This window comes from Gigantopelta aegis, chromosome 2 (assembly GCF_016097555.1).
Source record: "Gigantopelta aegis isolate Gae_Host chromosome 2, Gae_host_genome, whole genome shotgun sequence".
In the NCBI taxonomy this organism is placed as follows: Eukaryota; Metazoa; Mollusca; class Gastropoda; order Neomphalida; family Peltospiridae; genus Gigantopelta; species Gigantopelta aegis.
The window spans coordinates 21,261,788-21,280,802 of NC_054700.1; the positions used below are offsets into that span (position 1 = coordinate 21,261,788).

General features: G+C 37.2%; 1 protein-coding gene across 2 annotated transcripts in view; it reads left to right on the forward strand.

The window, feature by feature from the left end:
* The window catches only part of LOC121382665 (putative elongator complex protein 1), a 38,522-nt gene extending 19,507 nt beyond the window's left edge, over positions 1-19,015 (forward strand). The window contains exons 18-34 of one of the 2 annotated variants that reach the window (XM_041512203.1): positions 195-297; positions 2,534-2,723; positions 3,188-3,346; positions 4,460-4,609; positions 5,348-5,433; positions 5,957-6,102; positions 7,148-7,271; positions 7,983-8,080; positions 8,910-9,111; positions 9,951-10,012; positions 11,910-11,972; positions 12,422-12,596; positions 13,606-13,723; positions 14,821-14,948; positions 16,195-16,352; positions 18,032-18,113; positions 18,790-19,015. In XM_041512203.1, coding sequence (XP_041368137.1) covers positions 195-297; positions 2,534-2,723; positions 3,188-3,346; positions 4,460-4,609; positions 5,348-5,433; positions 5,957-6,102; positions 7,148-7,271; positions 7,983-8,080; positions 8,910-9,111; positions 9,951-10,012; positions 11,910-11,972; positions 12,422-12,596; positions 13,606-13,723; positions 14,821-14,948; positions 16,195-16,352; positions 18,032-18,113; positions 18,790-18,869 — 2,124 coding nt within the window. In that variant the 3' untranslated portion in view covers positions 18,870-19,015. Of the gene's footprint in view, positions 1-194; positions 298-2,533; positions 2,724-3,187; positions 3,347-4,459; positions 4,610-5,347; positions 5,434-5,956; positions 6,103-7,147; positions 7,272-7,982; positions 8,081-8,909; positions 9,112-9,950; positions 10,013-11,909; positions 11,973-12,421; positions 12,597-13,286; positions 13,355-13,605; positions 13,724-14,820; positions 14,949-16,194; positions 16,353-18,031; positions 18,114-18,789 lie in introns of those variants that run through there. The other variant, XR_005959204.1, reaches the window with a different exon arrangement.

Genomic DNA, 19,015 nt, shown 5'->3' on the forward strand with positions numbered 1-19,015 from the left:
CCATGCATTTCCATACAATTTCTGTGTCAGACTATAAACTGGAGTGTAGCCTGTGATTGTTTTGCATGCATTTCAGTACAGTTTCTATGTCAGACTATAAACTGGAGTGTAACCTGTGATTGTCGCACTATAACCTGGAGTGTAACCTGTGATTGTCACACTATAAACTGGAGTGTAATCTGTGATTGTTTCAGTTTGCCTCCAACTGTACATCATTTGCCATCCATGATGAATTCCTCCTGCTCACGACGCTGGCTCACACACTGCGCTGTATCTGTTTCACTACAAAGGTGTCTGGTAAGTTTGTTAATAAAGTAACGCAGTCAGTATCTGGTTTAACACTTTGCTTACTGGAGGCTATATCAAGTGAAGTTGTTTCACTACCTATATTAGCTCGGTCATTTACCTTTCGACCGACCGTTCAAAACTGTGCCAAATTCCCTCAATCAAAATTGCGCACCCTTTTCTCTTTGGCATTTAACTGCTCCATTCAAATTACATAGCACCACCACCACCCCCACCCGCCTGCTACCGATTTGATCAGGCTGCTGGTGCTCCCTTGCACCTACCAGTGCAGGCGGTCCCTCCTCTCCCCTCCCCCCACCTTTCCTGTCATGGACGGAGGAGCCGGCCAAGGCCGGCTCTTGTGCCCACGACAGGCATACGCTACAACAGCTTGTTCTGAATGTGCACGTAAAAACCCTATGACATGACATGACATGACACCACAAAGGTGTCTGGTAAGTTTATTATACAGTCTGCATCCACTTGGAACACTTTGCTTACTGGAGGCTATATCAAGTGTAGTTGTTTCACTACAAAGGTGTCTGGTAAGTTTATTATACAGTCTGCATCCACTTGGAACGCTTTGCTTACTGGAGGCTATATCAAGTGTAGTTGTTTCACTACAAAGGTGTCTGGTAAGTTTATTATACAGTCTGCATCCAGTTGTAACGCTATGCTTACTGGAGGCTATATCAAGTGTAGTTGTTTCACTACAAAGGTGTCTGGTAAGTTTATTATACAGTCTGCATCCACTTGGAACGCTTTGCTTACTGGAGGCTATATCAAGTGTAGTTGTTTCACTACAAAGGTGTCTGGTAAGTTTATTATACAGTCTGCATCCAGTTGTAACGCTTTGCTTACTGGAGGCTATATCAAGTGTAGTTGTTTCACTACAAAGGTGTCTGGTAAGTTTATTATACAGTCTGCATCCAGTTGTAACGCTTTGCTTACTGGAGGCTATATCAAGTGTAGTTGTTTCACTACAAAGGTGTCTGGTAAGTTTATTATACAGTCTGCATCCAGTTGTAACGCTTTGCTTACTGGAGGCTATATCAAGTGTAGTTGTTTCACTACAAAGGTGTCTGGTAAGTTTATTATACAGTCTGCATCCAGTTGTAACGCTTTGCTTACTGGAGGCTATATCAAGTGTAGTTGTTTCACTACAAAGGTGTCTGGTAAGTTTATTATACAGTCTGCATCCAGTTGTAACGCTTTGCTTACTGGAGGCTATATCAAGTGTAGTTGTTTCACTACAAAGGTGTCTGGTAAGTTTATTATACAGTCTGCATCCAGTTGTAACGCTTTGCTTACTGGACGCTATATCAAGTGTAGTTGTTTCACTACAAAGCTGTCTGGTAAGTTTATTATACAGTCTGCATCCAGTTGTAATGCTTCGCTTACTGGAGGCTGTATCAAGTGTAGTTGTTTCACTACAAAGCTGTCTGGTAAGTTTATTATACAGTTTGCATCCAGTTGTAACGTTTTGCTTACTGGAGGCTATATCAAGTGTAGTTGTTTCACTACAAAGGTGTCTGGTAAGTTTATTATACAGTCTGCATCCAGTTGTAATGCTTCGCTTACTGGAGGCTATAATTTTATGTGTATTAATATATATCTTTAGATAAATGTTTACCCCAGGGACATTTCATTTTATGTTGAATTGCATCTGTGAACTGACCATTAATAATTATGATCAATGAAATTTAGTTTGTAATTACATCTATGAATGTTTATACCAATTGCCATTCAAATTGTGTGGGTTTTTTTTAAATATATAATATTTAAGTTAAAGTTTAAAAAATATCAATTAATTTTTTTTCCGTATGCTGGTGTATTATTAAACATTCATTATTCATAGAATCAGCATGATGTAGCCCAGTGGTAAACCGCTCACTTGATGCGCAGTCAGTCTAGGATCGATCCTGTCGGGGCCCATTGGGTTATTTCTCGTTCTAGCCAGTGCACTACGACTGGTATATCAATGGCTGTGGTATGTGCTATCCTGTCAGTGCACTAGTTCTGTTTACTTTTCATTGGGAAAACCTGTTACAGATTAAAAATACCCCCAGGTATGAATATAATCCTTTTGTTTACAGGTCTGCTGCATGATAAATCAGTTATGTTAAGTAAAATATCTTAATTCTGCTGAATTCTTGTATAACAGTGGTTCTGTGTTTCCTTTTATATTGGAAAACCTGTTAAAAATAGATCAGAAATTAGTATAGTGTTGTATTCTATTTCTCTACAGATCTGCACAGTCTGCTGCATGGTAAAGCTCACCCGTTTGACGAGAGTGTACGACGGGTTGAACGGGGGTCACGAATCGTGACTGCTGTGCGAGGGGAGACAACTGTTGTTCTGCAGATGCCGCGTGGAAACCTCGAGGTTATCCACCCGCGAGCTCTGGTCCTCTCAGCCATCAAGAAACATCTTGACAAGTAAGTGGGAATTTTACCGTAGAAAAGGAAAACATACATGTACATGTATGGTGAATAAACAATGTTGTAAAAAATAACTTTGTGACTTTATCGGTCTGGTAAAGGCTTTATTAAGCAGTTATTGCTTCTAGTAAATATTTCTTTGGTATCTGGCTATATTATTTTGATGCCTAGTTTTAAATACCATAATTCATATGTAAAGTCAGAGAAGTATATGATTATCAGGGTTTAAGCTGTATTTTATCAAACTTCCAAATGCTAATTTAAGTTTCATTTGAAAATGTTTTGCTTTAGTAAATTACTGAGAAACTACTTTGAAAATCATACAGATTTGTTGGCCAAATTCACCAAAATGAATATATTAATAATTTTTGGAGGGTCCAACTTCAGTCTGGGATTATTGTAATATTTTCGCTAGTTTAACCCAAGTACAGTCGGTATCAGGTTTCTTGTTGTTTTCCCAGTCTACAGTACCAGAAAGCTCTGATTCTGATGAGAAAGCACCGAATTAACACCAATCTGATCTATGACCATGACCCGGAGTGTTTCCGAAACAATGTGCTCCAGTTTGTGTTACAAGTGAAAGAAGCCAACTACATCAACTTGTTTCTCACGGATCTCCAGTAAGTAAACAGACAAGCAGTATAAGGTGCATTTGGGTTTCACTTGGTGATGGCTTCATTTTAGTTATCAGAGTTGGATTGGATTAGTTTCAGTTTTCACTGAAATCAAGTCCAGTGCTTACAAATACTTGAAGTTTAAGCTTGAGACTTCAAAGCTGTAGTCTTGTATATTTTTATTATTACATGTAGTTTCCATTTTCACTGAAATCAAAGTAAACTTTGTTTTATTTAACGCCGCCACTAGAGCACATTGATTTTTTATCTTATCATCGGCTATTGGACATCAAACATATGGTCATTCTGACACTGGTTTTTTAGAGGAACCCGCTGTCCCCACATAGGCTGCTCTTTTACTTGCACTTCCCACAGGCAGGATAGCACAAACCATGGCCTTTTTTAAACCAGTTATGGATCACTGGTTGGTGCAAGTTGTTTACACCTACCCATTAAGCTTTGCGGAGCACTCACTCAGGGTTGGAGTCGGTATCTGGATTTAAAATCCCATGCCTCGACTGGGATCGGAACCTAGTACCTACCAGCCTGTAGACCAATGGCCTAACCATGTCACCACCGAGGCCGGTTTACTGAAATCAAGTCCAGTACTTTTAAATACTTAAAGTCTAAACTTAAGACTTTAAAGCTGTAGTTTTGTATATTTTTGTTATCTAACTATGTAAAATAGACCACTAGCATTAATTTTGTTATCGTGAATGCCATTCTTTAATACCGTTTGGCTTTACTCGCTATCTGTGACATTAGAAAAAAGTACATTTTAATTTCAATGAAGATAGTCATTTTCATGTACTTACCTTTGACACTCAATAGCTGATGTGTTTTGTTGCTAGGGTGTCATTAAATGTCGTTATATTTGTTCATTTGTCCATTCATTTATTCATACATCCATTCATGCATTTGACTGTTCATAATACAAATTAACCTATAGGCAAAATGAGTTTGGCACATTTTGAAAAACAAATTTAATTTTTTTTTTTTTTAAAGTGAAGAACATGTAAGTGTTACAACTATTTTGATTATCATTTATTTTCCTGTAAGTAGTTTTGATGGGCTTGAAATGTTATGTTATTAACACTATGTGTGTGGGGTTTTTTCCAGGGAAGAAGATGTAACTGTCACAATGTACACAGCAACCTACAAGAGAGTGCCAGTTGCTGTAGTTGATGACGACGATAGTGATAAACCTAAAAAAGTGGATGTTGTGTGCGACTGCATGCGAGAAGCTCTGACTGCTATAGATAAAGACAAGTTGGTACCATTTGCCCCTATCCTCCCCATTAAAATTGACCAAATATCATATAGTGATGTATTTGTACATGTTATTGTGTGTGTAATTTTCTTACCATTACACAGACTATTGTGTTTAACATGATTGGTTTTTGTGTTATATGTTCAATTAGAACTGTAACAATTCAAAAGTTCAATTAAAACAAGAGTAAACAGTTGTGTAAAAATATAAATACATGTGTATCACTGGGGAGTAGATTAAAATTTTCAAAGCTCTTGGATAGAATTAATAACATGTTTGTTAATATGTTAGCTGGTTAGTACAACACATTTAATTAACTTGATGTCTACTAGCTTGTTGGGTTTTTTGATGTTTTTGCTGAACCAAAAATACATTCATTTTGTAATGTTAGAAATGGGCATTCCTAATTCATTACCTTACAAAATTGGTGCACAAACACATTTATAGATCACCTGATGGCACGTGTGTTCTTTGTAATGGGTTAATTAACCATCCATTCATTCATTTAATTTAATTTAACAATTATTTATTCCTTAGGGTTGTTCCTGAATGGGTTATATTTTGTGTATACCCACCACCTACAAATTAAAATTTTATTTCAACAAAGTATGTATAGAGACCAAATCAGGTTCTAGAGGTACATATAAGTTCTAAAATCTATTCGATGGGAGGTGAGTGTCCTAATAATATGCCTGTTTCTGTAAGTCGTTTGGATCATGTGTATTATTAATTTTCAGATACATCCTCTCCATTCTGACGTGTCACGTGAAGAAAACCAAGCCAGACCTGGAAGAGGCACTGCACGTCATTAAGCAGGTCAAAGGTAAACAACATCAGATTTCACTGTAAACATGTAGTAGCCAGTATGATGGCAGCAGTCATTTTCTCTCATGAGTAATAAGATCGAATCCTCTCAGAGGATCAGTGAGTCCCCAATAATCTGGACTCTAGAAGTCCGGACCTTATGGACAGCTGAACTACAAAACAAAACAAAACGAACACTAAATTGTGTACATGTGATTGTTAATCTGGATATTCAGCTTGCAGAACCGTAGAGCAACCATCCAGTTGTTTTAAAATCTTTTTCCAGCATATGTTTTATATGACTGCGTGATATCAGAAATAGCACACAGTGTTTTGTCAAATGAGTGTTTCTCTGGTGTTTGTAGAGAACCTTATACGGTCATGGTCTGTCACGACAGGTAATGCTCTCAAGTATCTGCTTTTCCTTTTCAACAACCTCCTACATCCCCAATATGTTTTATATCATTGTGTGATATCAGAAATATCACTCAATGTTGTGTCAGATGGATGTGTATAATTGAGTGTTTTTCTTGTGTTTGTAGAGAGTCCTGCAGGGTCGCGGTCTGTCACAACGGACGAGACTCTCAAGTATCTGCTTTTCCTCGTCGATGTCAACAACCTGTACGATGTCGCTCTCGGAATGTACGACTTCGACCTCGTACTCCTGGTGGCTCAGAAATCACAGAAGGTACGTCTCCTCAGCTGACAACCATATGTGTTTCTCAAGCAATAAAATATGAAACATTGAGAAATACTGCTTTATAGAGTATTTAAAATTTCTTTTCTTACACTGACCCGTCGTCTATTGAGCATTTATAACCCTCTCCCATTTAAAAGGCCATTTGGAACACCTGGTCTGGTGCTTATAAACCATTTAGGATCTAGACCCTAATGGACTCTGAGACTGTAAAGCCATGGCAACGTCATACAAATTGCATGTGTGTGAGATCATTAGAGATTTTGAGTCTAAACTCTAAGTTTTTTAAGCATGGGACCAGCAGCTAGTAAAGCTAGAATTGTCCTCTTCTGATTACAATACTTAAGCATGTACTCCACACCATGTTTCAGTGGTGCTCAGGAGTTGAGAAGGGAGATGGTACAAATCACATTGCTGGAGCCAATAATGTCTTTGAAACCATAACAAAATTATAATGCTGTGTAAAGGGGCGTTCTCACAATGCGATTAGTCGCACTGACTTGTCGCATGCGACTGAATCATACTTAGAGAACACCAAAATTGGAACGATTTAGTCTTACATGTTCCAATTTTTGTAGGGCCAACAAATCACATGCGACAAGTTACGGTGACTAACTGCATAATGAGAACACCACTTAAATTGTCTGTCCAAGTGGGTTTAAGGAGGTGGGAAGGGTTTATAATAGGGGAGAGATCAGATTAACAAGGGTGTGATTTTCAACTTTTATCTGATTCAGTTTTGTTTTTTTTGTGCTTAAAATGGAATTTGCACAGTAGTCTTGGTTGATATTTTGTAAAGCTGCAAAAATTAGCTAAATTAAAGTGTTTTTATCTGTGAATGGGTATCACAACCCTTGTTCAATATTTCAAAAAAGAATTCTATCATTTACCATATATAGTTAGTATTAAATTAAATAAAGAAAATTTACATTGCATACTTGTGTGCACCTCCATACACAAATAATCATTAACTAATACAAAATTCATTTATTAAGAATTCTTGACAAGATACTGCATGTTGTGTTTGATTTTTTAGGACCCTAAAGAGTATGTACCATTTCTGAATGAGTTGAGGCGTATGGAAGGCAACATGATGAAGTATACAATAGACGTTCATTTACGAAGATTCCACAAGGCTCTTGTACATATCAGTAAATGTGGTACGTACTGATATCGATTGAGACATAGTTGATTGAAACAGCTGTAGGGAATAACAGTTGAGTGTAGTTTTTACATCTGAAACTTCATACAGAATCATTTTCATACATGTTTGATGTATGTTTCATGTTACAAAAATAAAATAAAACATTAATGCTCAGACTGTAACCTGGGAGATTCCCCTAAAGAAAATAATTGATGCTTTATTCAATACATTTTAAACAAACATCAGAACAGTCTTTAGTTCTGTACTAAAATGTAATTTAAAAAATATACATTCACATTACATTCTGTTTCTGATAAATCATCAAAAACCAGGGCCCCGTTTTACAAACCGATCTTAGTGCTAAGATCACCTTAAGTGCATAACTACCATATACACTTAAGGTGATATTAGTGCTAAGATCTGTTTGTAAATCTGGGCCATGTATAAAACAAATTAAGACTGAGTGTCTTTTCCAATTAAAATAGTTTATGTCATTTGAACTTTGCAAGATTTACTGTCACCAGTCTATCAGTTTCAGTGGTTTTAATTTTATTGGATGGTGTGGCTTTGGTATCCAGGTCATCATCTTGAAACAACCAATCAATTTTCTTATATTGATATTCTCTGTAACGGGTGTGTACGAAACTGATAACCGAAGTGTATTGATGCAATTTAACATGTTTGTCATTTGCTTGTGAATAATGTTTATTAATTTGTGTTTTTTCAGGACCAGATCATTTTGACCAGTGCTTGTCTTTAATACAAGAGCATAAACTTTACCTGGAGGCCATACCATTATTTCCCAATTCATCCAACAATTACAAGGTGTGTTTAGTTTATTATATTTACCATTAAAACTGCACTCATGTTGTGAAATATGTTTCTGATATTCTTCATATTTTCTGTGGAGGAATGTCATTTGTCAGTGGTGTTTTTCATTTATCTCGTGTTTACAGAAAGTCCAGCAGGGTCATCTGTCTGTCCATCACATTGGGTGGGGTATAGCCCAGTGGTAAAGCACTCACCTGATGTATGGTCTGTCTAGGATCGATCCCCATCTTTGGGCACATTGGGCTATTTCTCATTCCAGCCAGTGCACCACGACTGGTATATACAAAACATAACTTGCTACTAATGACTGTATGTCAAAATTACCAAATGTTTAACATCTAATAGCCAATGATTAAAAAATCACTATGCTCTAGTGGTATCGTTAAACAAAACAAACTTTAACTTTTCATCAGATCATCCTTGCAAATATCAATCCTTCCTTCTATCCTTGAATCCACCCATCATCACTTCATCCATCCATCTGTCAACTCATCCATTCATCTATCAACTCACCCACCCAATCACCCATTCACCCATCCATCCATCCATCCATCAATCCATTCATTCATTCATCCATCAACCCACCCATACATCAACCCACCCATCCATCCATCCATCCATCCATCCATCCATCCATCCATTCATTCATCCATCCATCCATCCATCCTTCCATTCTTCCATTCCATCAATGTGTTCATTGCACCATGTGTCTTCTTTTAAAAAAAAAAAATGCTTTTTTTTCTTCTGTATAACAATTTATTATATATTGTAAGATTGTCATTAATGTTCAGGCTGTTGTAAATTAGTTTTACTTAATGTTCAGCAAGTGTGTAAGGTCTATGGCCAGTACCTGTGTGAGAAGAACAGACAAGATGAAGCAGGCGTCATGTTTCTGAAAGCGGGAGACTGGCAGATGGCGCTGGACGCGTTTGTGTCATGTCACAACTGGCGACAGGTCTTCTGTGTCACCTCACTGTTGGGCTACACGCCGGACAAGGAGATCCAGATAGCGAGAAAACTGGCTGGTAAGGAGAGATGGAATAGTTTTATTATTACTGTTGAAACTGTTATTATTGCTAGTTATTTTTATTCTTTTGAGGATAGATTGATTCTATTTGTTTTATTCCCCTACCGTTCCAACCGGAAGGGACTATAGGTTTTGTCTCCGTCTGTCTGTCTGTCGCACATATAGTTTTCCAGACATTTTCACAATGCCTGAAGATACTGAGGTGAAATTTTGTATATAGCTTTATTATGTACTGTTACGGATCAAATCTAACTTTCATGGCGATTTAACCATTTTGGACAAAGTTATGGCCCTTGAACTTAGGAGATAAATAAATTTGTTGGGTCCAGTACGAGACATGTATTGCTTTAGCAGTATTCACAGAATGATTGGTTTTACTTGTTATTAGTATTTTATTAATATACATGTGTATTAGTGAGGCGAGAAAGGTTTTATTGTTAATGCTGAAATATAAATCGGTGAATAAATAATGTTTTCATCTGTTTTAGATATGAAATAGACAGGGTTTACGCTGTCAGTTGTCAGACTTATAAATGTGAATGAAAGTTGAATTTAGTGAATGTATTTACAGGTAGTATGAAATCACCAAAAACATGACTTTAACTTCAGCTGAATTATAGTCTCTCTGTTTTACCCACAAACTACATGTAGACCAGTTACTGTAACACAGATAGAAACAAAACAAAAACAACAACCCTATCCTCAGTAATGCAATGTTTAACATACTGCTAGACTGAGTATATTTATTTTGCTCAAATTACTTGAATTCATGTATTATATCTTAGTTACCATTGCTACTCCACCTATTATAATTATTATAATGTTGTTGTTTTTTAGCCCAGATAAAGGACCTGAAGAACTACAGTGATGCTGCTGTTATATTTGAACAACATGCTAAGGTAAACAATTATCGTTGATGGAAACAGTGGCAGATACAGACGGTTTCTAGGGAGAGGGTGCAGCTTTTAACAAAGAGGCACCTACAGTATTCCACAGTATATTAACGTGCATTGCATCTTATTGCAGAGGGTGGGGGGAGTGGTAAAGCATTCGCTTGATGCGCAGTCGGTCGAGGATCAGTCTCCATCGGTGGACCCATTGGGCTGCACATGTATTTCTTGTTCCAGCCAGTGCTCCACAACTGGTGTAAGAAAGGCTGTGGTATGTTCTATCCTGTCTATGGGATTGTTCATATAAAAGATCCTTGCTGTTCATCAAAAAGGGTAGCCCATGAAGTGGCGACAGCAGGTTTTCTCTCTCAATATCTGTGTGGTCCTTAACCATATGTCTGATGCCATATAACCGTAAATAAAATGTGTTGAGTGCGTCGTGAAATAACACATTTCCTTCCTTACATCCTACTGGCAGTCTTCCCTGGAAATAGCCAGCTGAACAAGACCCCACCTACCCCACAAAGAAACAAGAGGAGGCATTTATATAGGTTTATCGCATGTTTGCCGATCCACTTCATTTATTGGAATAAATATTCTTTAAAATTAAATTTTTTTAAAAATATTATATATATATCCATAAAAAACTGGATTTTCTGGGCACTCCAAGTTTAGATCAGTTCCACACCTTGATCACCTTCAGTTTACATATTTTAAAAAAACAATATTATTCAACTAATAGTGAGTGATATTTGAGAATGAACATCCATTTTTCACATTCCTGGACTCCAAACATATGTCCTACATTACTATTATTATTATTTGGGGGTTTTTAGTTTTCACTTTTTATGATTGTGTGGTTTCTATCTGTTATAGAAGTACAAGATGGATGCCTTAAAGGGACAGACCCTAGTTTCAACCCGTGAAAATTAACAAGAAGTTTAGTTAATCTACGAACCTGTAACACATTTGGATACGGTTACACGAGTGAAATATGAGTCTGTTACCTTGAAATGGTGAAATACCCACTGAAAATAGACTAAAACTCGACTCCATAACTGTTATTTCTCAGAGGCATTGCGTTTTTAAAAAATATGAGAAATATATTTTGTTGTATTAAAAACACCAGGATGACCTAAAACACTTCGAATGTACGGGAATGGATAATCTAATCAATAAAATCTAAGCAAAGTATGATTTCAGTTATCCAAAACGGCTCTAATAGTAAAAAATAGGCCTTAGTGTTTAAAAACTAGGGTATGTCCCTTTAGGGTGTATACTACCAAATCAAATCCCATAGATGACAATAATAACATATGTGGCTAAAACTCCTACCTGCAACGTATCAATCGACATAGACGCCACGGATATAAATACTACCACCCCTCACCCTTAAAGTGAATCACAAAAAAGTGGGTGTCAAGCTGGTCATTTCTGAGATAACGGGTAGCGTCTATGACTACCCTAGTTCCGCACAAAATTTGAGTACTTTTTTTTTACAGGTACCCCATACATGTTCCAAGCACAAGGCTACTTGACACAGTGGTACTAGATGAAATAAAATTGCATACTTTTTTAGCCCAGATGAAACTAATTTTTTTTTACAACCGACACACTCACATTTATAACCAATCACAGGACTTGTGGTGTTCACTTCTCTATCAAAAGTTGGGTGCACCTCGAACTTTGACCCAGCCGGAAGTTATTTGGTTTAGTACTACCTATAATACAATATGTATGTTCTTGTTCTCCATTAAACTGTGTGTTTTTTTCTTCCTGTGTCTGTTTGTTTATCTGTCTCTGTATGACTGAACTGGTATACTTGTCCAGGATATTGAGGAATGTCTGTAAGTGATACTGAGGAATGTCTGTCTTTTTGTCTGTATTTATTTATGTACTTTTCCAGGATACCGAGGAAGCCATTGTTTGTCTTGTGGAAGGGTGTCTTTGGGATGAAGCACTACGAATGGTAAGTCAGTTGTCTGACATCATTTTATACTTGTATGTTGGCAAATTGACATTAACCATATAATATTAATGTTTGAAATTTAAAAAAAAAAAATGTACTGAGATGTATTTTTTAATTATTTGCCAATTTTGTGTTATTATTTATTTTGTTTTTGGCCATTATAAAATAAATGCTAGATTTTAGTTCTTCTTTTCTTTTTTTCGAAATGGGGTCGTGATGAAGTTTTATTATTTATTTTTGGGGGGGTTTTTGGTGTGTTTTTTGTAAGGAGTAGCCTTTCTAGCAGTAATATTTTTCTTACTATTGCTCGACCAAGTGTCGAAATAACCATATGTTAGCAAGCTTTAGTTTAAAATGTACTGAGGTGTCATAATACAAGTAGTTCTTTTCTTATTTTAATTTATTACATACTATTTGATTTAACTTTTAAAATAAAAACATATTTTCAGATGTACAAGCACACGCGTACTGACTTCATTGAGACAAATCTGAAAAGTGGATTACTGGAAAGTCACAGTCACACGATGGAAGGACTACAGAGCATGAGGACCGACTTTGACAAACACAGACACAGACTTAGAACTGTCAGAGAACACAAGAGGAAAGCAAGTCTGGACCTGCTAGGTAAGATCATCAAATCATTTCAGAGCTTGAAATTGGAAGTAAAATATGGTCTGCAGTTTATGTTTTTAAATAGCAGGCCAAAAGAAAGATGACCTTTTGAAGGAAGAAAGGAAATGTTTTATTTAACGACACACTTAACACATTTTATTTACGGTTATATGGCATCAGACATATGGTTAGGGATGACACATATTGAGAGAGGAAACCCGCTGTCGCCACTTCATGGGCTACTCTTTCAATTAGCAGCAAGATATTTTTTTTTATATGCACCATCCCACAGACAGGATAGTACATACCACAGTCTTTGTTAACCAGTTGTGGAACACTGGCTGGAACGAGAAATAGCCCAATGGGTCCACCGACGGGGATCGTTCCTACAACGACCGTGCATCAAGTGAACACTTTACCACTGGACTACGTCCCACCTCTCATAACCGTTTGAGAAAGAAAAAAAATGTCCTGCTGGAAATAAAAGAGCATGGACGAGTGGAGGGTTTGGGACAGTGTGTGGAAAATGTGGACCTCTGAGGTGTTGTTTAGAGTGCTATTATAAAATTAGAATATTACAGAATCACAAGCTCAGCCTCGGTTAAATAGAAGATGAGATTATCAAACATACATTTCTCTTTTGAAAACTTACCTGCGATTTTTCAATAATTTTAACAGGTGAATGTTTATTTCATTTTCTAGGTCTAAAAAACTGACTGCTTTTCACGGGTCATTATTTCAAGTTCAGCATTTTTCAATAATTTTAACAGGTGAATGTTTATTGTACCTTCTACATCTAAAAAAAAATTGACAGCTTTTCACAGGTCACTATTCCAAGTCCACCATTTTGTACCACCCATCTTAGCCAACTCAACCAACTCAAACCAAACAAAACATAATGACATTTTCAGGTCTAGGGCAAAAGAAACAAAGCCTTGTTTATGTGAGATGGTGTTAAATGTGTGTTAGGGCTATGGGCACAAAACTAAATTTTAGTGATAAATCTAATGTTTTGCTTCAGATGGCGAGAGTGCAATGAACGTCCACAATTCAGACCTGTTCTCTGACACCAGCAGTGTCCTGTCTGCTCAGTCGACGGTCGACAGTCGGAGATCCACCGTCATCAGCAGGGTGTCTGGGTGAGTTTCCTCATGGTGGTCTTATGATCAGATATAATATTACGAAATGGATACACTGTATTCTTCTGGTGTCTTATGATTAGTTATAAAGTCCATAATCGATTGTTATGGCAAATATTAAACTATTAAATTATTTCTACAGTCTAAGTAATGAAAATGTGAAATGTGAATTTGTCTAGTAAAACCCAGAATATCTAAGGCCCAAAACACACCGCGTCTGGGACTGGGTCTGGTGAGTATTGTGCCACTTCAAAATGAAACGCATTGAATCGAATGTGAAAAAACACACCACGTCCATGCTGACGTCAACTACAGATCTGGTAAAAGACGTCAGAGAACATGCTCTATATTTTCACACTGCCAGACTGGCAGCTGCACAATGTTTAAACCTTACTCATTAATATTTCTTTATAACCAACAGCGATTGTGGATTTCTCATACTTATTGTTGATGTTTATAGAAGTAAATTTATCTAATGATACATGTATAACTATATTAATATATGTTGAAACATGTAACAGTTACAGACCCAGATGTCAAAATACACCAGACATGACATGGCGTCTTTGCCACACTCGCCAAACCCAGACCCAGATCCAGTGTGTTTTGGGCGTAAGTTATCATGACAAAAAATGCTTAGCAGCCCTCTACATTGCAACCAATTTGGTTGCATATGTGACCATTTTTTCATTTGGCAACTAAAACGTTTTATTCTATCAATATAAAAAATAGAAGTAGGCGCCATCTAGCTCCTAACTAGAAACATTAACATAGAGGGTTGCTTAGTTGTATTGATGCAAATGCTTCCAAATTTCATACAAAAATATTCTATCTCCTTGTATAATTAAAAGCTAATTGGTTTGTACACAAGATGTCAATGGGAAATCTTTCTAGTAGCAGCAATCATTCAATAACTAAATACAACAGTTAATATAATAGAGATAAAAACAGAATGATATTTATGGCAGTGGATACCCATTAAAATATATCTTGCTAATTAGTGTAGTGGTCCTTCATCTCCTCGATTTGCCATGAAATTCTCAATCTTGTTGTTCAGTAAAATACATTTTCAAAGGAAGCTGTTTCTTGATTGACAGACAGTCGGCCCGAAGTCGTCGTAGAGGAGAAACCAAGCGGTGGAGTCTGAAGGAAGGGAGTCAGTTTGAAGAGTTTGCCTTGATCGACGCTCTGTCTAAACTCATCGTGTCTGTCGATTCCATGAGAGGTGAAAGTTAAAAACTTACTTTTGTTTTAACGACATCACTAGAGAACATTAATTAATCATTGGCTGTTGGATGTCAGATGTCAGATGATAATTCTAACAGTCTTGACAGGAAGCGTGATGCAGGTTTTCATTAGCAGCAAGAGATTTTTTATATGTGTTTCTTAGAGACAGGACAACACATACCACAGCCTTTGATATACCACTCGTGGGGCATGGATTAGAACAGAAAAAACATTGAGTTCACCTTGAGGATTCAATCTTAGAATGAAACAAGTTCATGCGAGCACTCTACCCTCTGACTTAGATTGCACCCTCACATGACTAGTATACTAAAGGACATGGTATGTGCTATCCTATCTGTGGTATGGTGCATATGATGGAAAAATGTGGCGGGTTTCCTCTCTAAGATTTATATGTTAAAAATTCCCCAATGTGTCCCATCCAATAGCAAATGATTAATAAATCAACATGCTCTACAGGTGTCGTTAAACAAAACTATGTTTTGGGGATTGCACTCTCTGCATGCCACAACTGATCTATTGCCCTTTGTGGACCTGTAGGTTTTCTTCCAAATTCTTCAACTGGTATATCAAACACTATCATATGATATATCAGAGGCAGTGCAGATGGCCAGGCAGTACCACTTTTCAAGGAGGCTGTTCTACTTGTTTTCTTCTTTTTATTAATAATATTGTATCTGTGAAAACCTTCACAGTTGATTTTTGAAAGGAGGACAACCTTGAGCCGTACCACTATTTATTTACTCTGTGCCGCCCCTGTATATGCTGTCTTGTCAGTTATTTTATATAAAATACTGCCAACTGATGTTTGGTAGGTTTAGCAGCATGTTTTTTTTCTTTTGTTTTTCTTATTCTGATTTCAGATAAAATTAACAATAATATTTGTAAACATACATTGTACATGTACTTTTTTTATTTCAGATGAAAAAAACAATATTAAGTACATGTATATAAGTATATTAAATATTCTGATTTTAGATGAAATAAATAATATATTTATCACTACGTATTTTGATTTCCGATGAAGTATATACCTGTATAGTATTCTGGTTTTAGATGAAATAAATAATAATATATTTATTCCTACATATTTTGATTTGCGATAACCCCCCCCCCCCCCCCTTCCCCCATCTCCCAACTATTATTGTTATGTATTTACACATAATAATTACTTTTACATTTAGATGACATAATAATGCATTCAACCGTAAGTATTATGATTTCAGATGAAATAAATAGTCTGATGAAAGCGTTGGTCCAGTTCAGTTTTGACGAGAAAGCAGCAACATTACAGAGTGTATACGACAAATTCCTCGGACTGATAGAGAAATCAATTCCTGACATTTGGTCTGACGACGATGCTGCAGGTTCTACTAACCAACCAGTGAGTTTAAGATAAATGGAAACATTTCAGATCATGGATAATTCTAGTGATATATACATGTACCAGTTAATAATCTTGAAGGTATTACCTCTGTTTGATACCCAGTAGCTGATGTTTTTATTCCTAATGTAGTGTCATAAACCATATGCTAATTTGTTCAGTGTTGCTTGTCCTTCCGTCTATCAATTTTATTAATTCAATCATTCATTCTCGTTTTCCTATTTCACGTTCCAGCCAGTGCACCATGATTAGTATATCAAAGGCTGTGGTATGTGCTATCCTGTCTGTGGGATGGTGCATATAAAAGATCCCTTGCTGCTGCTGAACAAATGTAGCGGGTTTCCTCTATGACTGTCAAAATACCAAATGTTTGACATCCAGTAGCCGATGATTAATAAATCAACATGCTCTAGTGGTGTTGTAAAACAAAACAAACTCTTCTTCATTCGACCGGCCTCGGTGGTGTCGTGGCAGGCCATCGGTCTACAGGCTGGTAGGTACTGGGTTCGGATCCCAGTCGAGGCATGGGATTTTTAATCCAGATACCGACTCCAAACCCTGAGTGAGTGCTCCGCAAGGCTCAATGGGTAGGTGTAAACCACTTGCACCGACCAGTGATCCATAACTGGTTCAACAAAGGCCATGGTTTGTGCTATCCTGCCTGTGGGAAGCGCAAATAAAAGATCCCTTGCTGCCAATCGGAAGAGTAGCCCATGTAGTGGCGACAGCGGGTTTCCTCTCAAAATCTATGTGGTCCTTAACCATATGTCTGACGCGATATAACCGTAAATAAAATGTGTTGAGTGCGTCGTTAAATAAAACATTTCTTTCTTTGGGGGTGTGCGTGTTTTTTTAAAGATATCAAATCAAATGTGTCCCTCTTCAATGACATCGTCTGGCATTATCACCACTTTGCCTATAAGTGGAAGGTAGCTCAGTAATAGAGTATTCATGTGACATGCGATGAGTCTTAGGATAAATTACTCTCAGTAGACCTGTTTTGGGTCCATTATTTTTCAGGGGGAGACGTAGCCCAGTGGTACAGCGCTCGCTCGATGTGTGGTCAGTGTGGGATCGCTCCCCGTCAGTGGGCCCATTGGGCTATTTCTCGTTCCAGCCAGTGCACCACGACTGGTATATCAAAGGCCGTGGTGTGCACTACTCTGTCTGTGGGATGGTGCATATAAAAGATCCCTTGCTGCTAATCGAAAAAAGTAGCCCATGAAGTGGCAACAGCGGGTTTTCTCTCTCAATATCTGTGTGGTCCTTAACCATATGTCTGATGCCATACAGGGTATAACCGTGAATACAATGTGTTGAGTGCATTGTTAAATAAGACATTTCTTTCTTTCTATTTTTTTTCTCCCCCATATATAATGCCATTGCAGTTGCAATAGTTTGCTAAGGCCATAACTAATGGTAGGGGCAGGTGGGGCAATACCCACCTGATAATACACTTTTTGTCTAGCTCGAGAAGGCTCTACATTACTGTGCCCTGATTCTGTTTCCACTAGCCTTAGTTATTTTAGGTTTGACTCTGTCAGTTTGTTAAGACTACAAATAACAGGTAGTTACATGTATACTGTGTCTTGGCGTGTTATTGCTAACACATGACATGTATTTTCCTGATAAACTGTGTTCAGGTGTTGTGAAAAAGAATGACTCATGTTTCTTTGCAGACTCTTGGGCCAGGATTGACTGCCAATGCTATTGCTCAGGCCATGCAGAAAGGAGAAACTCAGAAACAGTCTGAGAAATTAGGTGAGTTTCAGACATTGTCCACATCAATGGGAGGCCTTGACTGACACGTGATGAACACACACAAAACAAAGGCTTATGTTTGTTCTTCTACATGTATGTCAGGTAGTTTGCAATGAAAGGTGATTTTACAACTTTAGACAGAAGTTTCTTGGTCTCTTTGTAAAATTCTGAGATTGGACTTCAGTTGGATATCTGGTATCTGTAGAAACAGTTAGGACCTAGCCCAGTGATAAAGGGCTCGACTGATGCATGGCCTGGCCCATTAAGCTATTTCTCATTTCAGCTAGTGCACCACGACTGGTATATCAACGGCCGTGGTATGTGCTATCCTGTCTATGGCATGGTGCATATAAAAGATCCCTTACTGCTAATGGAAAAATGTAGCGGGTTTCCTCTCTAAGACTATATGTTAAAATTACCAAATGTTTGACATCCAATAGCTGAAGATTAAAAAATGTGCTCAAGTGGTGTTGTTAAACAAAAATAAACTTTAGCTGTAGAGATATGCTGATAAGCTTTAACCGTGAAGATAACTATGGTGAACTCTATCTGTTATTCTCTTTACAATATAATGTCTGTAGATATATATATAAATTATTATATAGAAAAGAATATTTTGTTAATGACACCCCTGCACATTATTATATGCTGTTATGTAAATTTTATTTCTTTCCAGATCCCGTACTTCGTGTTCCACCCAAACTAAGGAAAGAGGTTCGATGGCGACTGCATATGGTGCAGAGCACAGATTCCTGAAATACTGATCTTCTCATAGTCCATAATAATAATAATAAATAAGCCAATACCTTCGGTCCTAGGGCATAGACAATTTTGCCTTGTCATCTCTGCCTTTGTGTGAGCATTGATAAATCGTGAACAAAAATAAAATGCAGGTTTTTAAA